Consider the following 24551-nt stretch of genomic DNA (forward strand, 5'->3'; position numbering starts at 1 on the left):
TGGTTCCTGGTGCTGAGTTTGGTCTAGGTTCTTATAACATGGACTTTCTGAGAAGCAGTGAGAGCTGGCACAGCCTGATTCCTTTCTCTCTTGTTTTGGCATCACCCTTACTCTTATGCTGGTGCATGTGTTCACACTGATGCACGCGCGCTTTTGCTGTTGCAATGGAGGAGTAACGTAGGAGCAAGAGTGAGGGGGTGGAAATTCAGAGTCACAAAACCAAATCAGCACCAAATGTAGCACTGGCAAATGTGGCCTCTGTTGTCCAGTAAATTCTTTTTTCACTTATATGTTTTGCAAGTGCACAAAAGGCTTTAAAGGTGACTATTGTTAATCTCTTTAGCAAGGTAAAGAATATGATCTTTGGATAATTAGAAGCTTTAAGGTGGTCAGTAGGTTTCAAGGTTAAAAACCACAGAGGTTCAGTGTGTTCTTGGGTATGTGTTGGGGTCCCCCCTCAGCCTTGTATCAGTCATGCGTAAGGGTAGGGAAAAATACATTATGCCAAGTATAAAACAACCGCAGGAGTGCTTTGTGCTTACAAGACTTGGTTACTGTTTAGTATTAAAACTGGCAGACTAGTGTCATTTCATTTGGGGGGGTTATAAGGTTTTTTTTTCCCCTGCAATGTACTGTTCTGGAATTCAGCAGCATACTGTAGAATGTAAAGCAAGTATAAAAACTGTCTGCCTTTACAATTATAAACTTTGTTTGTGTCCTGGTTTTGTGGCCTTTTGGAGTGAAGGGAAAGCTATACATAAACTAAATGGAAAAAGTTTCTTCCAAGGCCTCTCATTAACCTCTCCTTGAGACTTCTGCCTTTTAAACAACTGATAAGGGACTCTGCTGTTATGATAAATACATAAATAAATGTTCAGTTTTATGGGTTTTGTTGTAGAGCAGTTTCTAATAAAATTGTGTGAAATTTATAGTAGGTTCTATACAGTGGAATTTATTTGTGTTCTCTGTACCTGAGAGAAGTGCTAAAAAGAAGGAAGAGTCGCTGTGAGCCAGTGTGCCTTAACAGAATGGAAGGCAAAAAGATTGCAGTATCAGTGGCAGGTACTGCTTATCTCTGTGCAAATAAAGCAACTAGCATTGAAAATCCTGCAAAAATGCAGATCTTTTTCTCAGAAAATGTGCAGTTTTAGTTTGAGTGAGGGCCCCATCTACATCGGCAATTTGAAATAGAAATCTGGGCTCTTAAGCTAATGCACTTGGCTAACGGCTGTTGCAACTTCTAGCTGATCAACTGTCTAATAGTCAAGATACATGTCACTGAAATAATGGTAGGAGCCATCGCATTTCTACGTGATGCCTTGTTGCTGCATCAACCTTAGCATCTAGGTTTGTTAAGGCCTGGAAGCTTACAAAAGTATGATTGTTGGGGATGAATGCATTCAGATTAGGGCAAGTTGTATAGCCACTTTCAACAACCACCTGTTCTGAGAATACAACTTCTCTGTGTATTTTGTGTTTTGGTGTTGCCCGCGCTGCTTAAGAGGCCACCGTTCCCATAGCTTTGTTTATCTAGAGGTTTTCCATTGTTACAGAAATAATGTTATAAGGATCTCATGCTACTATTCATTATGAAACCACTGCTGAGCCATCAGGGGCTAAAAACAAGAGAGATGGAGGCAGCTGCTTGCTCTACCTACGTGTCTTACTGGTGAGTGTTATGATGTCCTGCCCCCTGTGGTGGCTGCTCAGTTCAAGACTCATAATTAAGATGAAGAATACAGTTATTTCCTGGAAATGGAAATGCTCTGTGTCCCCCTTTGCTCCCTTCAGCCAATTCAGCTTTTAAAAGAGATGAAGCTGTGGGATGGGGTTAAGAGTAGGAAGTTACCTACCTCGGGGGGGTAGGTAACTGGAGTTCCCCAGGAGCTTTGCAGTTTTGAAGGGGCAGAATGTGTGTTAACTTTCCACTTGGTTTTCAACAGCGTTTCATGTTTATACTTAAGGTTTTTTCTAGTGAGAGCATGCTTTTCAGTTGAAGTCACTCTTAGCAACAAGATACTTTGAAGAAGCTTGCAAAATAAACAGAGAAAAACAGTGGTTCTGTTTGGTGTGAGTTGCCTTTTTCCTTTTCTTTGCTTGTCTTCCAGAGACAAGATTGTGTGCCTTAAAAGCTATTGTTTTCTGCTTTGGTGGTCTTTTTGGCAAAAACTTGAGCTATTCTGAGTTTGTGGAGAAACTGAAATAATGTTGAGTCAGTTATTTTTCTCCTGATGGTTATGTTTACATTTTGCTTGAGAAGAAAAACTGTTCTACCATATTAAAAACAAACAATCAAAGAAGATAATTTTCCCATGCTTGAAGAGCAAGAGAATCACCAGTTAAAGAAGCCTGACCCTTTCTAAAAGCAACTGGAACATGGCATTTCTGTCTGCTGCTTGGTCTTTGAATGCTGAAAAAAAAGCATAACATGTCCATGCTACTGATGAAATATACACAGCACAAGTTTCTAAATAAACACTAGATTTGCCAGACAGTTGTGGTATGAATAGTGGATCTTTGTGTCCTGATGTTTTCCTTGATTCTTCTGCAGTACTTAAAACTTGGTGCCAGTCTTCCCAAGCTCAGCCAGGAGTCTCTGCCTTCTTCCACTTCATCTGCTCCACCTGGCAGCTCCTTGACTTCTTGCACTGTATCCTGTTGCTGAACAAGGATAATATATTTCTCCCACACTGGCCGTATTTGTATAAGGGCAGCAAAGGTTTTGTAAAGAGTACATGCTGGTGTGACTTGAAGAGATTTTCTCCACTTCTAGACTGCAGGAGGCTGGAGGCTGGTCAGTTCTTACAGATGGAGAGACTGGAAGTCTCTGGCTATGTAAATTGTGGATTGGAGGACAGGCAGAAAGAACTTTTTTCTGTCTGTGGAAGAACAACCTCTGTGGCATATGTCTGTGCTGTCTGAGCTAGCTGAACTAGCTGGCAAAATCTGCAGGAGTAAAATTAGAGAGATAATAGCACCGTGCCACCTCTAGGATAGTTGTCAGTGGATCGAGAACAGATCTACAGATCTGCTGTGCTAGCACAAAGCCTGAACTACACACTGTTCTCCTCTATCAGGTTAGGGAGATGATGCTGATTTTCAAGAACAGTTCATTAACCAAAATAAACATAGAATCAAATAATCCAGTTCTCTAGCTTGTGAGTACTAGCCGCTTAGGAATTCCTAGCCTATTCGACTACAGATCCATGCACAGTAAGGAACTGTATTTCTTTAGCAATGCAAGGGTAGGGGGAGTAGTACTGGTGTCTCATCAAGCTTGTGTCTGGAAGGTAGTATCTGTCACTGGAAGTGGATTTTTTTGTTTTTTCTGTAAATTTCCTATGCTGCAGTGCGGACTGCCTTGTTTGTTCATTGTGCATGCTAGCCCAGGAAACAATCAATGTTTGATCTAATCTGATAGGCAATTCTGGCTTCCAGGGTTTAGAATTGATGGATATACAGTATTGTGCTAGAAAGACATCATGTCCCGTAATTTTTTATAGCAATTTGTGTCTTCTGATATAGAGGAAAATCTGTAGTGCAGGGTTTGATTTTCAGACCTTTGCATCTATACAGCCTTCTTGCTTATTTCTGTTAGAAGAGATTACAGTTGTTGAGGTCACATGTATAGAGTAAAAGAGAATCAGCTGTGGGCATGCGCTTTTGTGACCCAGCTTTTGCAAGCCAAGGATTTGCCTGCAGAATGGAGGAATGGGATCTGCATGTGTGTGTGTTTAAATGTAACATATATATGTATATGTGTGTGTGTAGTACAAAAAAAATAAATTTCCCTGTTTCTTCTAGGCTTTCATATTCTAGAGGTGTGTGACGTTACTTGAATTGGTGCTTGTACGTAATGCCAAAACAGCATCTAGAATTGCAAAATTTAAGCACTGAATCGAAAGATTCAACTCTTTGAGCCTCTTGTTACATATGATACTAAATTAAATTTGGAAGTTTAAGTTCACAATAACCTTAAACAGGTGCAGGTTTTATTTCTACTTTAAAGCACTAACTGCGTGCTTGTAGCATTACATTCCCCTTTGTTCTTTTTAGTAAGACCAGTGTACATGTGGATCATGTGCTTTCACTAAGTTTAGCAGTAAATAAAATGTGTAAAAACAAAGGTAGTATTTCCTGTTTCAACATTTTGATAAAACAAAAGGGAAAAGGGAATTGCATTCATTTCCTGAATGAGCAGGTTGCAGCCGTGTGGTCGGGCTGTGGTGGATCTGCCGGCTGGACGTGGGCTGGGGGGAGAGCGCCCAGGTACTCGCTGTGTTTACATGCGCTCTGAGTTTTTTTTCCCCTTCTCACTGGTTTATTCACATGATCTATTTTAGAAGCGGGAAGGTTTTGTCTGAATGCTGTTAGATTGTGGCTGCGTACATAAAAGGGAACACTGATAGCAAGCAACAGATGGCAAGCAGATTTCAGTAGGAAGTCCTGCCTTATTTTTTTTCAGTACTCATAGGTAAGGAGATTACATGAACAAATTATAAGGATGGAAGGAGCCTTTCTGTGTGTGTTTGAACAACTGTTGCTGCAACTCTGCTCTGAGCTATACCATGTTGTTTCTAGCTAACAGATTAGCACACGGTGTGATGAAATGGAGATGGCTTTGAGTCAGAAACACAATAAATCATACGCTATGTGGCTATGACAGCTCAATAGGAGCACCTCTATATGGAAAAAGCATTAGATACTTTGAGCGCTGTTGACATGCAATAATTTTTTACCTCTTCAGTGAAAACATAATCAAATGAGCACATAAAACTTTGGGAGGAAAATACTTATATATATGAAATAAAACTACATAAACAAATGTGTGCTATTAAGAGAACAAATTTTATTTCCAATGTAGAGCTTTAAAGTTAAAAATGCAGTCTGTGAGTACGAAAATTTTTTCAGGAAGACTCTTATTCTTCAGTATAGATGAAATTTTCAGTAAAGTATTTATTAACACAGGAAAAATAGCTTTCTGATTAAAATAGACACAGATGGAATCAGAAGCAAAATTACTGTGGTCAGTAGAGATTATATATAGCTTTAAGAATAGCCTTCTAATTGCATAGTGAATCTTTCTGTAACAAATTTTTAAAACCCCCTCTAATTTTATACTGTATGTATTTTATGAGGACACAAATCTCAACTGCTTCTTTCAGATAGTTCAAAAGTCACACAGTAAGAGATATTCTGGACTTAAAATATAACTGGTAATATGAATTCTAGTAACAACACAGCAGTTATTTTGTAATGATTATGATAATCTTAACTCTTAGGAGGAGTATTTTATACTTTGTATATTGGAGCTTTTAAAAATAAAAAAAAACTCTTAGAAATGTATCTAGCAACTGATAAATTGTTCAGCAAAAAGAAATTTATCTGAGTTGATATGATTGTACAGCATAGGTTTTTGTTTGCAGGTCAATCTCATTAGTGCAAATAAGCAACCTGAAATACTTGCAGGATAAACAAAACCCTTTCTGAAAACACAGAAAGATTCCCAGAAGTCGAAGAGTTAATGATGGGGCTGCACTGGATTCAGTGTATTTGCAGATGTTGCTGCAACCAACTGCTGATTTTTGTCCCATCCTGTCAGGGAACTCTGCCAGCTGTGATTCATGGAATGATTTTTTTGCGCTGAGTAATCTGTGGTTTTGCTTTTTTCCTCTTCCCTCTCCCTTATTTTCATCCTAAACTAAAGTCCTATTCATTTCAGCTGAAGGGAGGGGAAGCTTCCAAAGCATTAATACAAAACATTAAATACACTGTTTTAAGTAGAGGAATTTTAACGAACATTAAACTTGCAGTAAGTTTACTTGGTCTTAGGCAGAGTGGTCCAGTGCAGGAAAAGTCTTGTAACAAGAATCAGCTTTTGGTTTTGCTAGTCATACAGTGTCACAGTTCTTTGAAGACTTCTGTACTAGTATTGCTAAAGAACATCCAACTTTTGTGCTGATATTATGCCTCCTTTCTCACAGATCGCTCTGAAAGAAATAAACCAGACTGCCGCTCTTCAGGGTAAGAACCATATTTCTGTATTTATTCATCCTTTCTTTTCCTTTTTTTCCTTTTTTTTTTTCCTTTTATGGGATAAACTAGGAAAATAGCCAGAAAAATAAGATTGCCATTCTTCTACTTCTCTGTTTCGGTAACAGCAATGAAATACCAAAATAAATTTGTGTTAAAGATAATTGTTTTATATTCCTTATGCAAATTTTTCCAAGGAATTAACAGGGCTTACTACACTGTAGTTGTGTGCACTTAAAATCCAAACGCTTGTTTATGTATCACATACAGGGTTGTCTGGGAAAACTGTGGTTTAAGAAAAGAAGCCCTCGTGACTTTTGCTTCTTTGGACTGTTTGCTTCTGTAGCAAGGACAATAATTCTTGTTTCAGTCAAGAATAGCAACACTTGATTACTTATTCCATTAACTCTAATCCTGTCATACCTAAGGTTTCAAAACTGAGAGAAGCAAACTAATGGGGATTAAACAAACCACACACAAAACCATTTTGCTTTTATTTAGAATTTCCATCAGCAATTGCCATGAACTTCTAAGCTATTGATTTGCGAGGCCACATTGTCCCTTAAGGTTTTGAGTATTCTGTAGTTCTCCTTCGTATCCTCTCATTTTTAAAAAAAATCTTTCTCTTTTGCCTTGTTTCCAAAATCTCCCTCTCAGTTCTCCACCAGGTAATGGGATGTCCTCCGTATCCTGTGGTGGATAATGGGATTTTAATGAAGTAAAGTGATAGAGCAGACTAGCTAACATTGGCTTTCCCACTCATTTGTGAAAAGCCTTTCCAAAGGATGTCCCTGGTGTCCAGCCTTCTGACATGACACGGCCTTTTAATTTGATTTTTACAGTCTGATATTTTTGTTTGTTTGTTTGTTTACAGTACAGTGGGGTAGCTTTTATAGATAGAAAAACAGAGGGAACTATAGCCTCTTCTTATAGTACTGTTAATGCATTGTATCTGCCATGTGTTGTGAAGGGAAAAGCAACCTCTCTTCCATCCCTCCCATATCCGCAACAGCGCTGTAGCTGTTTCCAGCAGTGTGTTTAATTTACAGGGGAGTATTGCCTTTGTCTTTGACTACTTATATCTACTTAAAACATCAAACACTGTATTTCCTTTTATTATTAAAAATACTTAACTTTTTTCCTAAAATGATGCAGTTACAGTCCACATGTTTGAACTTTTATTAGATCATGTCATATTACAATAATGCCAAAAAAATCCAACTTATTATCAAAAGGAAATGTAATTTGATCAAAATGTTGAGTTTAAGGTTGAAACAGCTTCAGTCTGTTCCCCTTCCTTTGCACTGGTCCTTCCCACTAGTACCTTTTTGCTCTGGGGTGTATTTTAGAAGTTCTAATTTGGAACCAAAAGCAAAAAGCAAATGTAAAACTTCAGATTTTTTTCCATGGAATTGGAATTTCAAATGTTGACCAGCCCTGACAATAAAACACTGCCCTAAGTTGTCCAGGTTACAGTTTCCAAATTCTCACATGGAAAGCACAGAGAAATTACCGATATAATGTAGGTTGCTCATAATGTTGAGAAAAATGCAGCTTTCGATAGTCTTTAATTTCTGTCAGTAGTGCATGTGCTTTCTAACCATATCTATGTATCTTCTGCCCCCTTCTCAATCTCACTGGCCATCATGTCATGATAGTTCTGCTTTCTAGGATGAGCTATGAGGAAGAAAAGTGATTTTTTTAATGAGTAGTGTAGTTTTGTGCATGTCTCGCTGCTGCTTCTCGGCTAGAGCAGGAGCAGCCTGCCTCACTTAGATGACGTACTCTGCTAATTGATACTGCCACACTCTGTGGTTCACATCTCATTATAGTTGGAAGCATAATCCTGTGGTGGCAAATTGCTGGGTGAGATTCTTATCCCCAGTCTGGCTGTATTACATCTGGGAAAAGAGCTGCAGCCTCGTGAAGACTGGAGCCCCTTGCAGGACTTAATTGAAGTGCAAAGCACACTTCTCTTGTAACATGGGCAGCATTTCAGAGCGGTTTGAGTTCCACTGGGAACAGTTTTATGGTTTATGCCATTTTGTGATGAGCTACTACACCTACGACACTTTCCTCTCTGGGGGCAGCCCATGATAAGGGAAAGAGAAAATACAATGGCTTAAAGGCATCTTGTCTACTTTTTTCTTCAGCTGCATGTTGTGGGATGCATCTCTTAAGAGCAACATACCGTCCCTCTCATGATCTAATGTGAATAAAAATGACCCTGCAGGTTTTTGTACTTGGACTCAAGGTCTAGTAACAAGAATTTCAGCACTAGAATTACTGTAGGATAATGGAGGTGGGCATGGGGATACTAGCTGACCAGATGAAGACATATGCAATGCGCCTTAAGAAAAGTAGATATCCTAAGATGAAATAGTGCGTGTAGATGTTTGCAAGAGAGAGACAGAGAAGTAGAAGTTTATTTCATACAAAGTCTTGGTGAGATCTTGCCCAGAAGTCTGTCCAGTCTAATCACAAATGTGGAACACTGGGATAAGAAGAGACAAAATAAAAGCCCCAACACCACCGCTACCACCTCCTCCCTCCAGCTCTCTAACGTTAAGTTTTAGTCTTTATTAAGCTGATCGTGTTCCAAAGATCACCTGACAGTATTTCTTGTGATTGCAGGGTTGTCAGGCTTGTCCTTTCCAACACCCTATTCTTACATGTTTCTGTGTATTTCTAGATCAGCTTGTACTTGAATCTTCACAGTGTTAGGGATCAAGAGCTCATATACAATGAAATGGGAACAGTTTTAAAACATAGCTTGAACATAATTCATTTGCCATGAGAAGTATATAAAGAACCGTTCTAGACAGAGCAGTATATAAATGATCTTTAATATAGTTCCTTTTATTAAAGGATGATGCCATTTAGATAATGCAGGGCGAAACATATTTATAGCAGTATCAGGAACTCTGGCAAATATTTTGGTTTTGTTACTAGCCTATAAAATGTTTACTATGGGAGGAATGCTACAAGAAGGTGGCGTATTCTGAGTGGTGATACTGGAACCTAGCATAACACTGGGAAGAAATTTGGAGAGTGGATGAACCAAAGACCATAGGTAATGGTTTAAAAGAAGGGAAATAGATAATAGATAATGCTTACAAAATGTGCATTAATACACTATCTTTTGCCTCCTTTGGCAATTAGCAACCATTCACCATGCAGGAGAGTTTAGATAAAGTGAGGAGCAGCAGAATGGGGCCTGTGGATATTGTTTTCATGTTCTGCTCTGCACTGATTTTTTTGTTAAATATTAGCACATTAGTAGTATCAAAACAGATGTTCTCTGAATCCAAATAATACTCATTGCTATGTTAAATTTTTATCAAGAGACATTTAATTTCATGACCTAATATTAACCACCCTTCAATTGTTGTATTTCAGACAGTATTAAAAATACATCTGTACTGGCAACTGGGATCTGTAATTATCATTATTGATTTTACTGTCAGGTTGTGCACTGTTGGCTCTGATAGCTTCAGGCCATGCACTGCTGTAACACAGGTCAGTTAGGTCAAAATAAGTAGACCCTTTAGTTTTACGCCTCTAAATGTTTTCAAACTGAAAATTATATGATAGTAATAGAATAGAGGATTTCAAGCATCCACATATTTGCAGTTAATCCCTGGACATGAGTAAAGCTCATAGAAGGAACTGGATTAATTTCATTATGCTTTTTTTTTTTTGCCTTTGGGGTAAGGATTATGGATCAAAATATCTTGAAACACAGTCTTGTAACATGATATAATTCATTGTAGTTGCCTTGATCCTGGAGATGAGAGGGTGAAGGTAGCTAAACACCGCAACAAGTTGTTGAGAGGTTTAGTAGCACATCAATCACTTGGAAGTCAAGTAAGAGATTTTGATTTTTTAAAATCCAGGAGCTCATTGTGAAAGCTTGCTCTCAGAATGGGGAGGGGAAGAAAATAATGAATTCATTTCTAGGAATAGATTCTAGGTTTTACTGGCATATAGTCTGCCTCCTGATTGTAATGTGCTAAAGTTCTTTTACAGCTGTTTGCCTTCATTTGATTGAACCAAATTGGGCTTTTTTTATTTAAAATGCATAAAGTCAACAATACAAATAGACACAACCCTTCTTTTGTTCCTTTATAAAGAAGCACTTGAAGTGGCTGATCAAAGGGGCTACAGATCCATTTAGTGAGGATCTAGTAAATCAAGCTATCATTTTTATGAATGGTATTTTGCATGTTACTTTGCCTTTTTCTTTTATGTAGCAGAATTCCATTAGTGAAAGCTTCTCTGCATTTCTATTTCCTCTGCTGATCTTGTGAAATTGTGTTTAATAAATATTACAGTAATGGTCTGACTGTATCTTAAGAATGTGTTTTCCCAGATAATCTGTGAAGCCTGAAAGACACCTTTTAATTAAAATCTTAAGCCTTTAACAGAGCGTGAAGGGAGTCTCAAGGCACAGGCCTGAGAACATAGTGGAACTGTCCTCACTTTATAGTTAAACCAATGTGCTTTTACAAATCAATATGCTTCTGAGGTCTTGAGAAAACAGACAGTAACAAGATTTTCTATGTTGTAACCATTACGGTCAGTCTGTATTCATGTCATTTAATAATTCCAGCTTCACATATCTGAAGGGGGATATGAGAGTCCTTCCTTCTGCTGCAGAAATCTTGCTAACTCCTAACTCCTGAAGCCTGGGGTTCTAGTTTCAAGCCCCTCACAAACTGCTGCTGACATTTGTGCACATAACAACTCGAGTTGTTTTGTCCTCAGGAGTAATTTCACTGCTAATTTTGCAGGCCATAACAGATTTTGTGTATTTTAGGTTATATTTAAAATCCAGGATAACTATATTGGAATTGGGCAATGAAAAGAGAGGTGCTCTTGTAACCCTGCCAAAGACCTCTACTTCTCTGTTGTGCCTTAGTCAACTGGGCGGTATGGAGAGACTTCTGATGCTGCTGCCGCCTCTGTACTGAGAAACCACAGAATGGTGGAAATGTTGGCAGAAAGGGACCTCTGCAGGTCATGAAGTCAAACATCTCGCTTATAGTGGGAAGATGCTGACACTAGATCAGACCAATGATGTAATGATGTCTTTTTCTAGCCAAGTCTTGAAAAACTCCCAGGAGAGAGAGGTTGAGCCCACTTATTTTCAGCCCACTTACAGGCTGCTTGTCTGTCTTGTACTAACTTGATTTCTAAATGATAATGCTGTCCGAGACCATGTCAAAAGAGCCAGTCTCAATCTAGTTCTTTAGTTCAAACACTGGACTACTTGATACCCAGAAAGACCAGATTCATTCTCACAAGCGTCCTGAAATATACTTTTTTGTTGCTGTCATTCAAAAGCTTTGTATTGTCCACTGGCAATGTCTGCATTACCTTGTCAATACAGCTGCTCCGCATGGGAAAATTTCAGGCTTTTGCCCATACAGCCAGTGTTACAGGCTGTAATACAGATCTGAAGTTTGAGACTTTGAACCTTGCTGACCCTCTGTCCAAAAGGGAATGGTTGTGTGTAGAAGACAGACCTAATGTTGGGGGATGACACTTGTTTTACCATTACATTCTCTAAATTTAGCTTTTATGATTTTCAAGGCTAGGGAGTAGCAGGTTACTCTTAGTCTAAGCATACTTTCAGGTTGGGAAAAGAGGAACGTCCTGCTTGTGTACACTCCCAGTAGGTCAGAAGTTGATGTAATAAAAAGTATCTAGTCTCCTCCCCAAACCCTTGGGGTGCAGTTTCACAATTGCCCTGACCTGAGCAGAAGGAAGGATCTCATTCCCTCCTTTGGGCTCTTATCAGTGCTCATGTGGTTAGTTGGATCAGGAGGCTGATCTCCAGGGAAGAAAATAGCTGTGTCTCCACAGATGAAGCAGTTTCATCAGAGGGGAGCAGAGTGGTTTCTTGCAAGTTGTGCAATAAGTCAGTGGCAGAGCTGGAAGCAGGGGCTCGGTGTCATGACTTTTGTTGTTGGTATCTAAAAAGTTAGATCATGTGGCTCTATTTTTTCCATGTTGAGAGTTAAATTTTGGGCTCAGTCACTTGGACTGTGGTGCAATCCCACTGGTTAGGTGTGGATTTAAACTGGTGAAACTTGAGATTGGAATCTGCTTATGTGTCTTTCTTTTGTTTATCATGTATTTCTGGTCAGCAGCACGTGCTGTGCACGTCAGAGATGTTCCTCCCAGGAGCACAATAAGCTGGAGCAATTTTGTGCAGCATATTTCTTTAACAGCTTCTTTGCTACTATAAATCATTATGTTTAATTTATTCTTTGCAATGTTAATTTTCCCTGCTCAGTTAATACTTCTTTGTAAATGAGAAAAAAATCACAGGTAGAGCAGAGGAATAAATGGCAGATGGGTTTAGATTAGCTGTTGGCAATTAGGGACCATGTGGGTATCTAGAGCCTCTTGCTGTGGGTGTTTGTTTTAATGCCGCCGATTCATCACTGTTGCATTGGGGATTTTTGGCTATTCATCTCACAGATAGTGGTAAAGAGTCATTGTGAAGGGCGCATCCTAGCCAGCCTTCCAGACTCCTTATTCCTAAACAGAGAAGAGAGATTTGTTTTAACAAAAGAGTGCTCTGTTCCTGGTTTCTGCAAAGGGAATTTTGAAGGACTGTTTGCTTTGGGGCTCTGAACAACTCCTTCCGTTGTCTGGGCTGCTCTCCAGTGCTTATGCTAATTCATAAAGGAAAATAATGCTGAAAATAGGATGGCTGTTGAAGGAATAAACAAAAAAAGGTTCACCCTCCTTCACTGAAAGAATTTCAGTGCTTCTTTGGGCATCTTTTGTACATGAGCAAGTTTCACTGTCCTGTCACCTTTTGGAGGACACTCCTGTAGAAGGTACTGAGGACCATCCAGACACAACGCCACCCTCCTTGTGCGTTAGGAGAATTGTCTGGGGCAAAACCAACCATGATAGACCTTAGTTCTAGGAAAGGTGGTTTCAGGAAGCACACAATTACACATCGCAGTTTGTTTGTTTGTTTGTTTTTTTTTAATCGTGAAGCTTTCATTTTAAAGGTCATTTGGAGAAGATTTCACATTTTTCCTATAAAGTGGCAATAATTCTCTTTAAAACAACAATATGGCTTTGTCTTTTAACCCTGCTCTGAGGTGGATGGAAGATGCGGGGAGAACTGGAATTCTCTAAGTAACATGCGATGGGACAAATTAATCAGTCATGGTTTTATACTTCTGCTTCTTTATGATTATTCTTTTTTCTCTCTAAGACATTTCGATGATAAATAGGACATGAAATTTGTTTGGTGGACAGGAAAGAGGCCTGGAAGAGAACTCTTTCCAAAGGTATTTGTAATAGCCTCAAAGAAAACAGAGAAGAAGGAGGAGCTGCTAAGGGAAGCCTATGGGATATGTGTCAGGGCTGAGGAGGCAGGCTCAGCAGGTTGTAAACTTCCATCTCAGAAGTAGTACTAGTATGGTTTTCTCTGCAAGAATTTCATGTTGATATTTTAAGAGTCCTGGAGCTCATACTTGAGCTTCGGTTTATTTCCCTAAGGATTTGTGTAATTTTCTGTCTAGGCTCAGGTCAGTTTCTACATTTTCCTTCACCTCTGGAATTTGAGTGGGAGAGCTCAGTTTGCAGTTACATTATGTTGGTTTCCATGGCCTCTTACTCTGATGTGCACAAGAGAGAAGAGATTGTTACTTCTTCCTTTTTTATTCTCTTTTTTCTGTACTGCTCACCTACTTTGTCATTTCATTGTAAGTTATTCTTTGGTGTCTGCATATCATTCTAGTATAGGTCCTCGGTTACCTTAAGAAGCATCTGATTTGGCAGGTTGAACATCGAAATGATTGATCAAGTACTCTTTCAAAGCATGTTACAGTTACATCCTCACTACATCACGGGGGAAAAATATTCCTAGTGAGGCCTGTCACACTGATAGTTTCTTCTTACTGTATTTCTGTCTAATGCTTGCCGTGCAGTTTGCACAGCTGTACTTCAGGCTCTGATCCTGTCATTTGTGAGACATCGCATTTCTGATTTTGCTACAAAGTTTCTCTTTTCAAAAGCGGTATTTTGCTCACTGCAGGTATCACCCTTTGAATTTATGCCATGTTTTATGTATAGGTTTTGTCCTAGTTTTGGTGATCTGTGTCAAACCACAGGCTCAGCTGAGCTAGTACTAGCCCTTTAGTGTAGACAAGAATGAGCTGCTTTTGCATCTGTTCCCAATTACTTCAGCTTCAGGAAGAGAACTAAGATACGGTGGTACAAAAAGTCACATTGTCTGTTCCCTTGGAGGCTACAGCCAAGGCAGGTCACAGGCAGGCCCCTTGACAGAGAGGACTCAAATTAGACCACACAACCCTAAATGCGGAAAGTATTCATATAAGTATGGTCTTTATAAGTATGCATAGCCACATCTTAATCTTAGGAGAGTTATTACGAGCGGTTTGTCGTCTGTTCTGGGTATAGTGGACATTCCCGTCTCCTGAGGCTTGAGGCAAAGGTTGACTTATAATTAAAGAGAAGGTCCAAACCTAATCATAGTGTTCCAACCACAAACAGTGATTACTTCATTAAATCTCTCTTTTGATCTACAACATAATACCTAGTTCAGGCAACAGAATTACATCAGTGATCTCACATTATATTAAGCAATGTTTTGGCTTCGAATAAATGCTTAGTGGAAAGAAATAACTTTGGTTTTACTCTTATAATTCTTCTATTCCATGTTGTCTGGACTTGTGCTTCCCCATCCCCTCATACCCTGACATCTAGTATTAATACAGTATGAGTTCAAACAATTCTGATAGCATTTTATGATTGGACCAGGTCAGAAAGTTTCCCTCCTCCCAAGGACACAGTTTCTTTTTGGCAACTGCTTTGAAGACCATTATGTTGTTTTACTACCTTGTTTCCAATGCTGCTTCTAAAATACTAGGTCCATGAATAGCTAAAAGCATGTAGTCCTCCTGATGGGTGAAATCTGGACAGCTAGGAAGGAAGAGAACAGCATCATGGGACAAGTACAGTAATGACAGCTGCAGGAGAGGCTTTCTCACCACGCCTTACTGGTGTAAGGGACAGAAGATTATTTGCATCACTGCCCAATCTATCCTCTTCCTTCTGAGGCTGTTGGCAAGGAAATGTGTTCTGTTCAATGAACATTTTACAGTGTGAACAGACTACCAATGCCTTCTGTTAATAAAAGCATTTATTTTTTTCTGTCTAGGACAGATCTGAAATGATGACACAGTTCTCTGTATTTCCTTTAATTACTGTTTCCATACTGTCTTTTGTAGGTTTTTAAAATTATGTCTGTTAGTGTTTGAATTGACAAAATGTGCTTCTTAGGCAGTAACTGCCATGCTGCAGGTGCTAAAGAGGTATTTTTGTTAGTGTAATACAGAGGTACTTGAATGGTGATATAAAACAAAACCATTAATGTTCTTGGAGGGCATAAAATAGAAATTGCCAAGATTATTTTCACATTAAAAATATCAGGGTTTTGAAATGTATTTAAAAAGTAAACAACCCAAGATTTGTCCTTTTATCTTAAGATTTATCTTATTAGAACAACTGAAGTAACTGGAAAAATTGGTGAAGCTTTCAGACAGGCAACCTCCTTCCATCCTGAAAGACAAACTAAGGGTGTAAAAATGGCCCTTGTGGAACAGGCCAAAAGTCCGCCTACTCCAGTATTCTCATTTTGTCTCTGCTTATGTGTGAAATAGAAGCCTAAGGAAGAAGATAAGGAAAAAACAAGTGTGTATTGGAAAGTATCCATGCATTCTGTCAGCATCCAGACTTGTGTGGCTTGGGGCCTCAGAAAGAGGTGATACTTCGTATTTAATAGCCCTCAGTGGGTTTTCTTTACTTTTTTTTTTTAAATTCATATATGCTTATAGCACCTACAGTGTTTTGTGGCAAGCAGTGCCGCAGCTTAACCTCACGTTGCATGCTGCAAAGTCTCTTTGACTCTTTCGAACTTGGTGTCTGCCAATTTTATATAATGCTTTCGATGTCCTGTAGTGAAGAAACTGAGCTGTCATTCCCTATAGCTTTCCTGCTTCTTGAGAAAGTTCAAATGCTGCTGTTTTAGGTTTAAATAGATTGTGTTAATCAATTAGGCAGTCTTAAGGAAAAGGTCACGATTACTTCTGGAGGCCCAGAGGCATGTGAGCAAGGGGAGAGGGGGATAAGGTGGTTGGCTGTCGTAAGGAGGAGGACAGGAACAATATACTGCCTTTGGAGTTGAGGGCATTGCTGAGACTGGAGGTTAGAGAAATTACCTGTTATGTTATCTGAATCCAGAGCCTTTAAGCTGCACTGGAGACTTTTTTTTTAAATATTATTTTCTAATCCTGTCTTTGTAAATATTTGGGATCAAGGGTCAGAGGTGAAGTGGTTGTTAGGAGAGAAGTGTAATGCCACTGATTGGTGGTTTTTCCTGTCGTTTCAGTCACCTCAGTAAGCTGAACCTGATACTTTGTGGCTTTTAATTCCCTGTGCCTAATATACCTGATGCATTGATTGATGTGCATGGAGGAGCATGTAAGAGAGCTATGTGTTTTGGGGTTTCTTACAGGCTGGGGAGGGGCATTGATTTCTTTGGCTGTGAAATATTTTGGCAAGGTATTTCTTATGACTGTTGCACCAGCAAGGTCCGGTCCAATCTGTTCTACAAGGTGTTTGTTTCTGAAGCTAAATTTGATTGAATGGGGAAAGGTGATGATAGTGATTACTTCTTCCAAGCTATAACCATCCATTAGAGGCTGCAGTATTTATTGATTTGCCATACAATTTGGGGTCCTTGATGTCATAAGGCAACCAGGATATATGATTGAGGGTGGAGGAAATTCCTCTTGTCTTATAGTACATTTGTATGGTCACTTGCTCAAAGATGAGATCTGTTTCACTGGAGAGGTGTCCCCAGTGGTTAAAGGCCTTCTCTTGGTTGTTGAGGTAGGTATTTTGAGTGTTCTTACAGCAAATTCAGTGCTATGCCCATCTATCACAGTTTTGCAGTGTGTTTGGGATAGCTGCAGGTTTTGCAGGTATAAGTGTGATTTTTTTAAAAAATGTTTTTGGCTCTGATGGATGATGTTTCTGTTTCACCCTTGGAAAAGAATTTGAGTATCTAAAAACTTGGGCTGTTTTCCCCCTACTTGGGCTAACGAAGATGTTACTTTTACCTATATGCTATACTTCCCCTACATCCTTGTAGAATCAGAACTACAAGACTTGAAAAATAATCTTTGATGTGTATCTTTTGGGAATGGTTGACCTTAATCTCAGAGTTGCTGGATCTTTATGAATGAATAAAAAGGACTGCAGTTTAAGGTCATATTTCAACATGGAGGTAAACATTGTAGACCTACAGATGTATGTGTGTACAGTTTGTTGTTATGTGGTGCAAGTTTCTGAGGAATCATTTTCTGTACTTTGTAACCAAAAGCTCTGTCAATATCTGTGGTATAGAAGAAAAGGAAGCGTTGCAGTGTTTTTGGAGGAAGGGCAAGGGAAGAGTGTATAGGCAAACATGCCGTATCTCTGACTGAGCTGCATGCAGGGCACTTTCTGGAAAGACAGGTCTGGTGAAGGGTGTGGTTATGAGGTTTTTATTTTACAGTTTCTGTGCACTGTGCTTTCCGTGAGGGCCACTGTTACAAGTTCATGGACCTCATGTACTGTAGGGTGTAACTGGGTGAGTCAACAGTCCATGGGAACAAAATGCAATCACGCATGAAGATAGCTTTACTTTTGTAAGGCTTTAACATGGGATTGTTGAAAATGAGTTTCTGCTGCTTGTTACATTACTTATTTTATTTTAAAACATAAATGGCCAGTTTGAAGCTAGTATGTCTCTTTATATGGATGACCTTGTAATATTCTTATGCACATTTTTTGGCTGATGGTTCACATTTACAGTGTAGAAGGGCTTTTGTTTTTTCTTTCTGAGTGCTGAGTTAAGACTTCACTATATTTGATGGATATGTAGTAATACATCTGTTTTATAGACTGTCCCTTCCCAATAAATGTCTTTGCTCTCAACATACATCTACAATTAAAACAATGAGGACATTCCTTTTCTTTCCTCACTCAGCTAAAGCTTAAACTCCAGCACATTTCACGCTGCTTATTTGACTCAGATGGCCTACGAAGAAGTTGAATTAGGCTAAAGGAGTGTGGAAATCCCGTGGGATGAGACTTGCTGAAGAGCTCAGCAATGGTCATTGTTGTACTTTGAAATTCTCAAAGGCACTCAGCTAATTTTTTGACACTGAGGTCACACCAGCATCGAACACTTCTTGTAATCCCATTTCTGTGGCTTAGGTTGAACTTTACATTTTGGATGCCTCTCAAATGTCTGGCTTTTTTATTACAGGGCTGGAATTGTGTGCTGTTAATCTCTGAGTATGCAGGATCCAATGCTATCTTAACTGCTGAGTATTGAAGCTATTTGGTACTGTGTCTTGGAAGTGCGTCTCAATTATCCATCTGCCGGAGGCCTTAAGATGCCTCAAGATTCCCCAGGAACTCCTTCCTCATACATACGTGCTAGTTTCCTCCTCAAACGATGCACAATAGTTGAAGCAAATGGACCTATATTTTACAGATTATTTTTACACTGGAAACAGACAGATCTAGGCAAAATAAGAAACACCTATACCTTGTTCCCTTGGTTTGATTACTGCTCTGAGGTCTTTGAAGTCTGTATGCTTGCAAGCACCTGAGCATTATTCTCCAGACTCCTCACCTCCAGCTCATGCATTCTCTGGGTCCTGCTGGGTTCTTGCTCTTGCAGTCAACACCCTTTAGTTCCTGCTTGTTCCTCTCTGGAGCCATGCTCTGTTGTGTTTCTGTTCCTAAGCTGCTCAGCCTCTATGTTTTCAGAAGGCCAGATGAAATACACCAATCTTTTCATTACTTTGGGTGATATACGCCCCCATCCCCTGTTCTCTTCTCTTTGCTGATCTGCAGGTAACTGGCTTAGTAGGGATTTAAGATAGGCACTGTTGTAAAGCAGAGTGTTATCTGTTTTGTTAGTAATCATTGTTAATGCTTCTAGTCAGGAGGACATTCACATATCACTCTCCCCTTTACAGAACTTCAAAAATAACCTTAACACTGTACTTACATGTTCTATGAAGTACACAGGCCATTTGAACAAAATCTAATATCCATACTTTATAATAGTTAAAGCCCTGTAAAGATATCTTGAATGCTGTGGATCCAGATCTACGGGTTTTCTTTGTGCCTTTGTCCTGCTCATCCTTCATGATTAAACCGGGTTTTATTCATCTGTGATGTCAGTTACAAAGCTTCTAGAGCTCATTCAGCCACCAGGTTGTATTTGATGTACAGAGATGTATGAGGCAAGCAGAATGTCCTGTCAGTGGCTAGAGAGAGCTTTGATTTACTGACTGAAATGTGACTGCAAATAATTGAAACAAAGAACCATTCTTCAGAAACAAGCTTTGTTTTGTATGGTTTAACTGTAGAAGCAGGGCACTGTCATCTTTCCCCGTTTGCAAATGCAGAAACTCCGTAGACTTTAATGGTAAAGAATTACCACCAGAAGAAGCTGCGGTTTACAGCTAAGTTTTTTTTATCTGAAAGAGCTGGTTCTTCCCTTCAGTTTTTTAACTGTTCCTTTTGTGTCTGAATACAGTGCTGGCTGGGCCCAAATATCCTGTCACCAGCACTATGACAATTCAGTGATACCTGCATTTACATTTACAGTGCTGCTTTGCTATTGTGCTATTAATAAAATTATAGGTGCTTTCTAGTGCTAGAAATGTTTACTACCAAGGTTAAATTGTCATTAAAGCATAAATACTATTTACTCATTTTAAGCAAAACATACTAGCAGGGTTATCGCAACAGTGAGTGAAAATCATCTGTCTGTGTTGATAGATGGCATAGAGGAGAATCTTCCTAGCTGTTACAGGAGGACCAAACTCTTCAATAAGCAGAGCCCTCCGTTCTTGTAACGTACATTTTATCTGGAGCTGAAATCAGTCAATGTACAATGAAGACTGAGAATAACTTGAATCATGCTCTGAGGATTTGCCTTTCTGGAATGGGCATGTTCATACAGTCATCTGCGGGGGCAAGGTGCAGTTCAGAAAATGCTAGGGGAAATCTATCTAGTGTGTCTGTAGCTCAGGATCAGGAAAGAGTTAATTCAGGGTACAGAGGAGCTGAGTGACTCCAATTCACAAAAAACTGGGGGGGTGTTCCAGCTTCAAGATCTAGGCTGGACATTATTAAGTGTGGAAGATGTTGCAACCTCATGACTTCTAGTTTGCTGGGAGAACTGGAGTGTGAAATGTTATCATCTGCTGCCATGATCTGCTTTGACTTTCTGCCTGTGTTCTGCCTTAAAATTGAAGGTTTGGTTGCTGAAACATGATCCCCAAGTATGACAGTGACAAGCACATGAATATGTAATAAGTGGTTGAAGAAACAGCTAGAGAGCGATTCCTGAAAGGATTTCCCTATGCTGATCAACATGAGCTGTTTTAATTAGCTGAGCAGCTGGATTTTAGCTGCTTCTTAACTACATCCTCACTTGTCCAGACAGTGGGAAGTTGCAGTTGTGGCATTCATTAAGTGATGCAGAAGTAGACATCCTCAGCATAGTGATGAGGATTGAATTGTCACTGGACTTAATTACTGGTTCAGGATTACTTGCTTTTGGGGCTGGACCCAAGAGACAAGTAAAGTTGTACAGGGGTGAGTCTGATTTCCTAGGTGACCAGATCTGTACTGTTGAGCATGTGATTTCTCAGGTGACTGGATCTTCATTAGGCTTCTGTACCCACAGGGCCATGACAATACCCCATGATTTAGCAGAGAATGAGAGTGCATCTTCATTTTACAGAGACACCACTGTGGTACCAGTCTGCTGCCAGCTGCTTTTTTCTGGTGCTTGTCTTATCTCCCAGTGGGCCAGTCTGGATGACCAGTGCTAACAGGGCTAAAAAAATAAAGTGGATCAACTGATACTGAAGGGTAAGAAGAACAGCTGACCCGAGGCATAGCCAGCATTTGGTAGTTTGCTGCCAGATCAGTTGCAGAGTCACAGATTTAAGGTTTGTTTTTGTGAGTAGAGGCTGAGCTGCTTACCCGAAGGACTGCCGCTGGCCTCCCCAGCTGTCCGCTCCCACCGCTTCTCCAGTGTCACCCTGGTGCTCCTGTGGCTGAGCAGCCAGCTGGAGCGGTCAGACTGTCTGGCTGAAAAATAATCGGGATGTTTGGGATGGGATTGTTTGTTGTTAGCAAAATCACGTGGCTGATCCAGCAGACTTGTGACTGTGTCAGCATCAACACAAGAGCTGGTGGAAATCGTGAGCGTGGGGAAAGTGGGACTACTGGCTGCGCAGTCTCTGCTTACTCTAATGAGGAAACTGCACCTCGAGTCTGTGTGTCACGTAATCTAATTTCATGTATCAGTTAGAGGGTTGGGAGTCCTCTGCAGTGGAGGCATTGAAGAAACTGATCACTGTGGATACATTTTCAGTGTCGACTCGTTTAATCCGCAGGATTAATACAGTTCTGTCTACTGCATTCAAATCATAAAGATGGGATAGCTGTAAGCCTTCTGTCCCAACTTTGGGAGCTTTTTGGTTGAATTAATAGGTGTGTCTTTGGCCCACTATCAGGGTGGTGGTAAATCTGATCTTTTGCACCACCCTTAATTTAACTATAAAATTGCTAGCATCCTTCTGTGACTCAGTGTGCAGTGCAATCATTTAGGTGGCATTTTAAAGATTTTGTGTTTGGAATAATGTCTTCTAATAAGTTTTATAAATCTTACACTGTAGTGCACTGGCTGTTACATAGACAGCGTGATTTCTAAAGTAACTGAGAGCAATATATGATGTCTTTTATTAAAGTAGTGTTTTGCCTCACAATAATTTCAACATCAGCTATTTAAAAATTCTTGGCTCACATTCCAAGGAGTCACAAAACATTAAAAATAGCAACATTTTAACTTTTTTTTTTACTCTGTGTATGTGCGTGTGTGTAGGACAGGGTCAATAACAATCACAATTAAAAATATGTTAAAAAGCTTTTACACAGGTGGGTGAATCTAAGGACTGAAGGAAAGCTTTGTATAATATGACATGAAGGATAAGTTTTGAGATTTTGCAGTAGATGCTTCATCATATTCATTTTTTAGAAAAAGTGATCATTCTTTTTAATACCCCCCCTCCCCAAGGCTTTTATGTATGTCTTCAGTGACGTAGGAAAGAAGTGCAATCAGTTTTCCTGTAGAATATTCATTGTTATGTGAGTTTAGATAAAGAAACCAACAGTCCTGGTTCTCATAAAGGGAGCAGGCATCGTGGAGGATTGCTCGATTCCAGCTGAGAATCCCATGCAAGCCAATAGGACACTGGTGGAAGTGGATGAAGGAGAGATGCTGAGACAGGACTGTAGCTTGGTATGTCTCTTGTATAGCAAGCAGTACCACAACCCATAGGGCAGAAGACTGTAGATAGCCTGGGGAGATGCCCTAAATGGCTATGGGTATGCTCAGAGGCAGGAGGGAGCAGTTGCAAGCCAGCACTGCCTGTGCTCTCCAGAGGCAGGTAAAGCCCAGCACTCCTCTGACTGCACTCAGCAGCAGAGCTGGCTCACCATCAGCCAAAACAGCTGTAAGATGTGTGGGTGAAAAGGTAGCCCAGAACCTCCTGGCCTCTTTGCTCCAGTAATATATGACTTAAATGCTATCCTGCTCCGGGCACACACAAATCCCTGCCTGCTTGCTTGGAGATGCCTGTGTGATTTGAGCTTTATTCCACTTGAATGGTATCTCCCCTCCTCTGCTGTGTGAGGACTGTTCTGGTGAGTGATACTAGCACAGTTGCTGTGTTGGGTCAGGAGTCACCCTGCAGGAGCAGGCCTTTGAGAAATACTGTAGCTACGCTGAAGTTGTGTTTGAGAGAGACACTGCTCAGTACAAGTGTCAGAGCAGAGGCCCTAATGAGGAAGAGACCATGGTTTATACACAGTAAGTGACTTATTCCACTGAACAGTTTACAGCTCTTGCCTAGTGTAGTTTGTGGCAAATTTATTTCTCCAATACACAGACCTAAAATATGCTTTTGAAGTGTTTTCCTCAAGTGTTTATATTTAGAAAGCCTGTCCTTGAAACCCAGAATAAAGCCTGCGTAGAAGAGTTAGTAGGTGTTCAACAACTTCAAACATACCACTCCAGGTTATCTTTCAGAAATGGTGAGCCCTGGGACCCTTTTCATATCAGTGCCGACTTACTAGTTGTAAGTACCCAGCTGCTTTCAGCATAGCAGGTACAGCAGCTTACAGATCCCCTCTGAACCTATTGAGTGGGTTGTTTGGCTGCCTAGAGGGCCCGACAGAGGTGGGTTATTTCCCCCTTTTCAGGGGCTGGCAGGTGGAGCTCAATGAAGCTGCTGCCTTAGCTGGACATGAAACAAAGTGTGGGCTTTAAATTAACAGTGAGCGAGGTCTAGGATAAATGTGCTCTGGTTGTCCACTCCTGCATGCTAAATCATGTCGGGGATGGATGAATAGTTTGCATCTTTAGTTACTCCCTATCAGGTATGGCTTGAGTGGTGTTGGAGCTAATGATGCTCTGAAACTTTTGCACTGTTTTCTTCCAGCAAGATGAGTTTGGACTTTGCTTATGTACCTCGCAGGGTGATACAGGAGCTGCTGTCCCCCACCCCCAGGGGCTGTCCTCACGTGCTCTGATGTAACTGTCAGGGGAGTTGAGCTGGGACCAGGATCAGAGGTCCCATGCAGATGAAACTTCTTCTGTCTTTGTTTCTCCTTGACATGTGCATTTGTGGGGATTTTGTGTGTGCTGTGGTTCATTGCTGTGCTTTATGGACTGGAGGAGGAGGTGGGAAAGAGGCAGGGACTCCATACAGTAGAGTAATTGCTGCAGCTCCTACCTCATCAAATACGAGAATTAAATTTGATTTGGTGGTGTTAATTATTTGGATGGCTTGAGAGAAAATGTGTCATTAACTGTGGAGCAGAGGAGGATATTAGTAACGTTATCATTTCTCTCTTTGCAAGACAGGTCAAGAGATCAGAAGTTGTTGCCTGTGGAACAGGGAGGGGTTAGGTCAGGATAAGCTACGAGCAAAATCACCAGCTGCCCCAAGAACAGCACCTTATTTAAATTACTGGGGTTTAGTGTATAACGAAGTTATGGAATTTACAGTTCCTTTACAGGGCTTCATGTAAGAAAAAAATATTTCTACATCCACTCCCATTTCCATATTTTGAAAGGGCTTAAATAACTGTAAGCTAAATGTGACTCAGACTCTCCTGGGGGTAGGACATGTAGTGCTTTGCCAAAAGGTTGTTGATGGGTGACCTGTTAATGGAAAGTGGAAAAGAAACTATCTGCTAACAGCTTGTTTTGCCTGTAAGCTCATAAATTTTCTAACAGAACTATGTTATCCTGGGGTCTAAATTACACGGATAGTTGCATACTTGAACTGCCTTGCTCTTGATATATCCGTACTTCA

The 24551-nt window shown here is 40.1% G+C and overlaps 1 protein-coding gene across 5 annotated transcripts in view; it reads left to right on the forward strand.

Annotated features, from left to right (window-relative positions):
• The window catches only part of SH3D19 (SH3 domain containing 19), an 86886-nt gene that overhangs the window by 14853 nt on the left and 47482 nt on the right, over nt 1–24551 (forward strand). For 4 of the 5 annotated variants that reach the window (XM_064449886.1, XM_064449882.1, XM_064449883.1 and 1 more), the window contains exon 2: nt 5985–6024. Coding sequence is in view for 3 of the 5 variants with exons in the window: in XM_064449882.1 (XP_064305952.1) it covers nt 5985–6024 (40 nt within the window). In the remaining 2 variants the exon portion in view is untranslated. Of the gene's footprint in view, nt 1–5733; nt 5813–5984; nt 6025–24551 lie in introns of those variants that run through there. The other variant, XM_064449885.1, reaches the window with a different exon arrangement.

The sequence above is a fragment of the Phalacrocorax carbo genome, chromosome 4 (genome assembly GCF_963921805.1).
Source record: "Phalacrocorax carbo chromosome 4, bPhaCar2.1, whole genome shotgun sequence".
NCBI classification, from domain to species: Eukaryota; Metazoa; Chordata; class Aves; order Suliformes; family Phalacrocoracidae; genus Phalacrocorax; species Phalacrocorax carbo.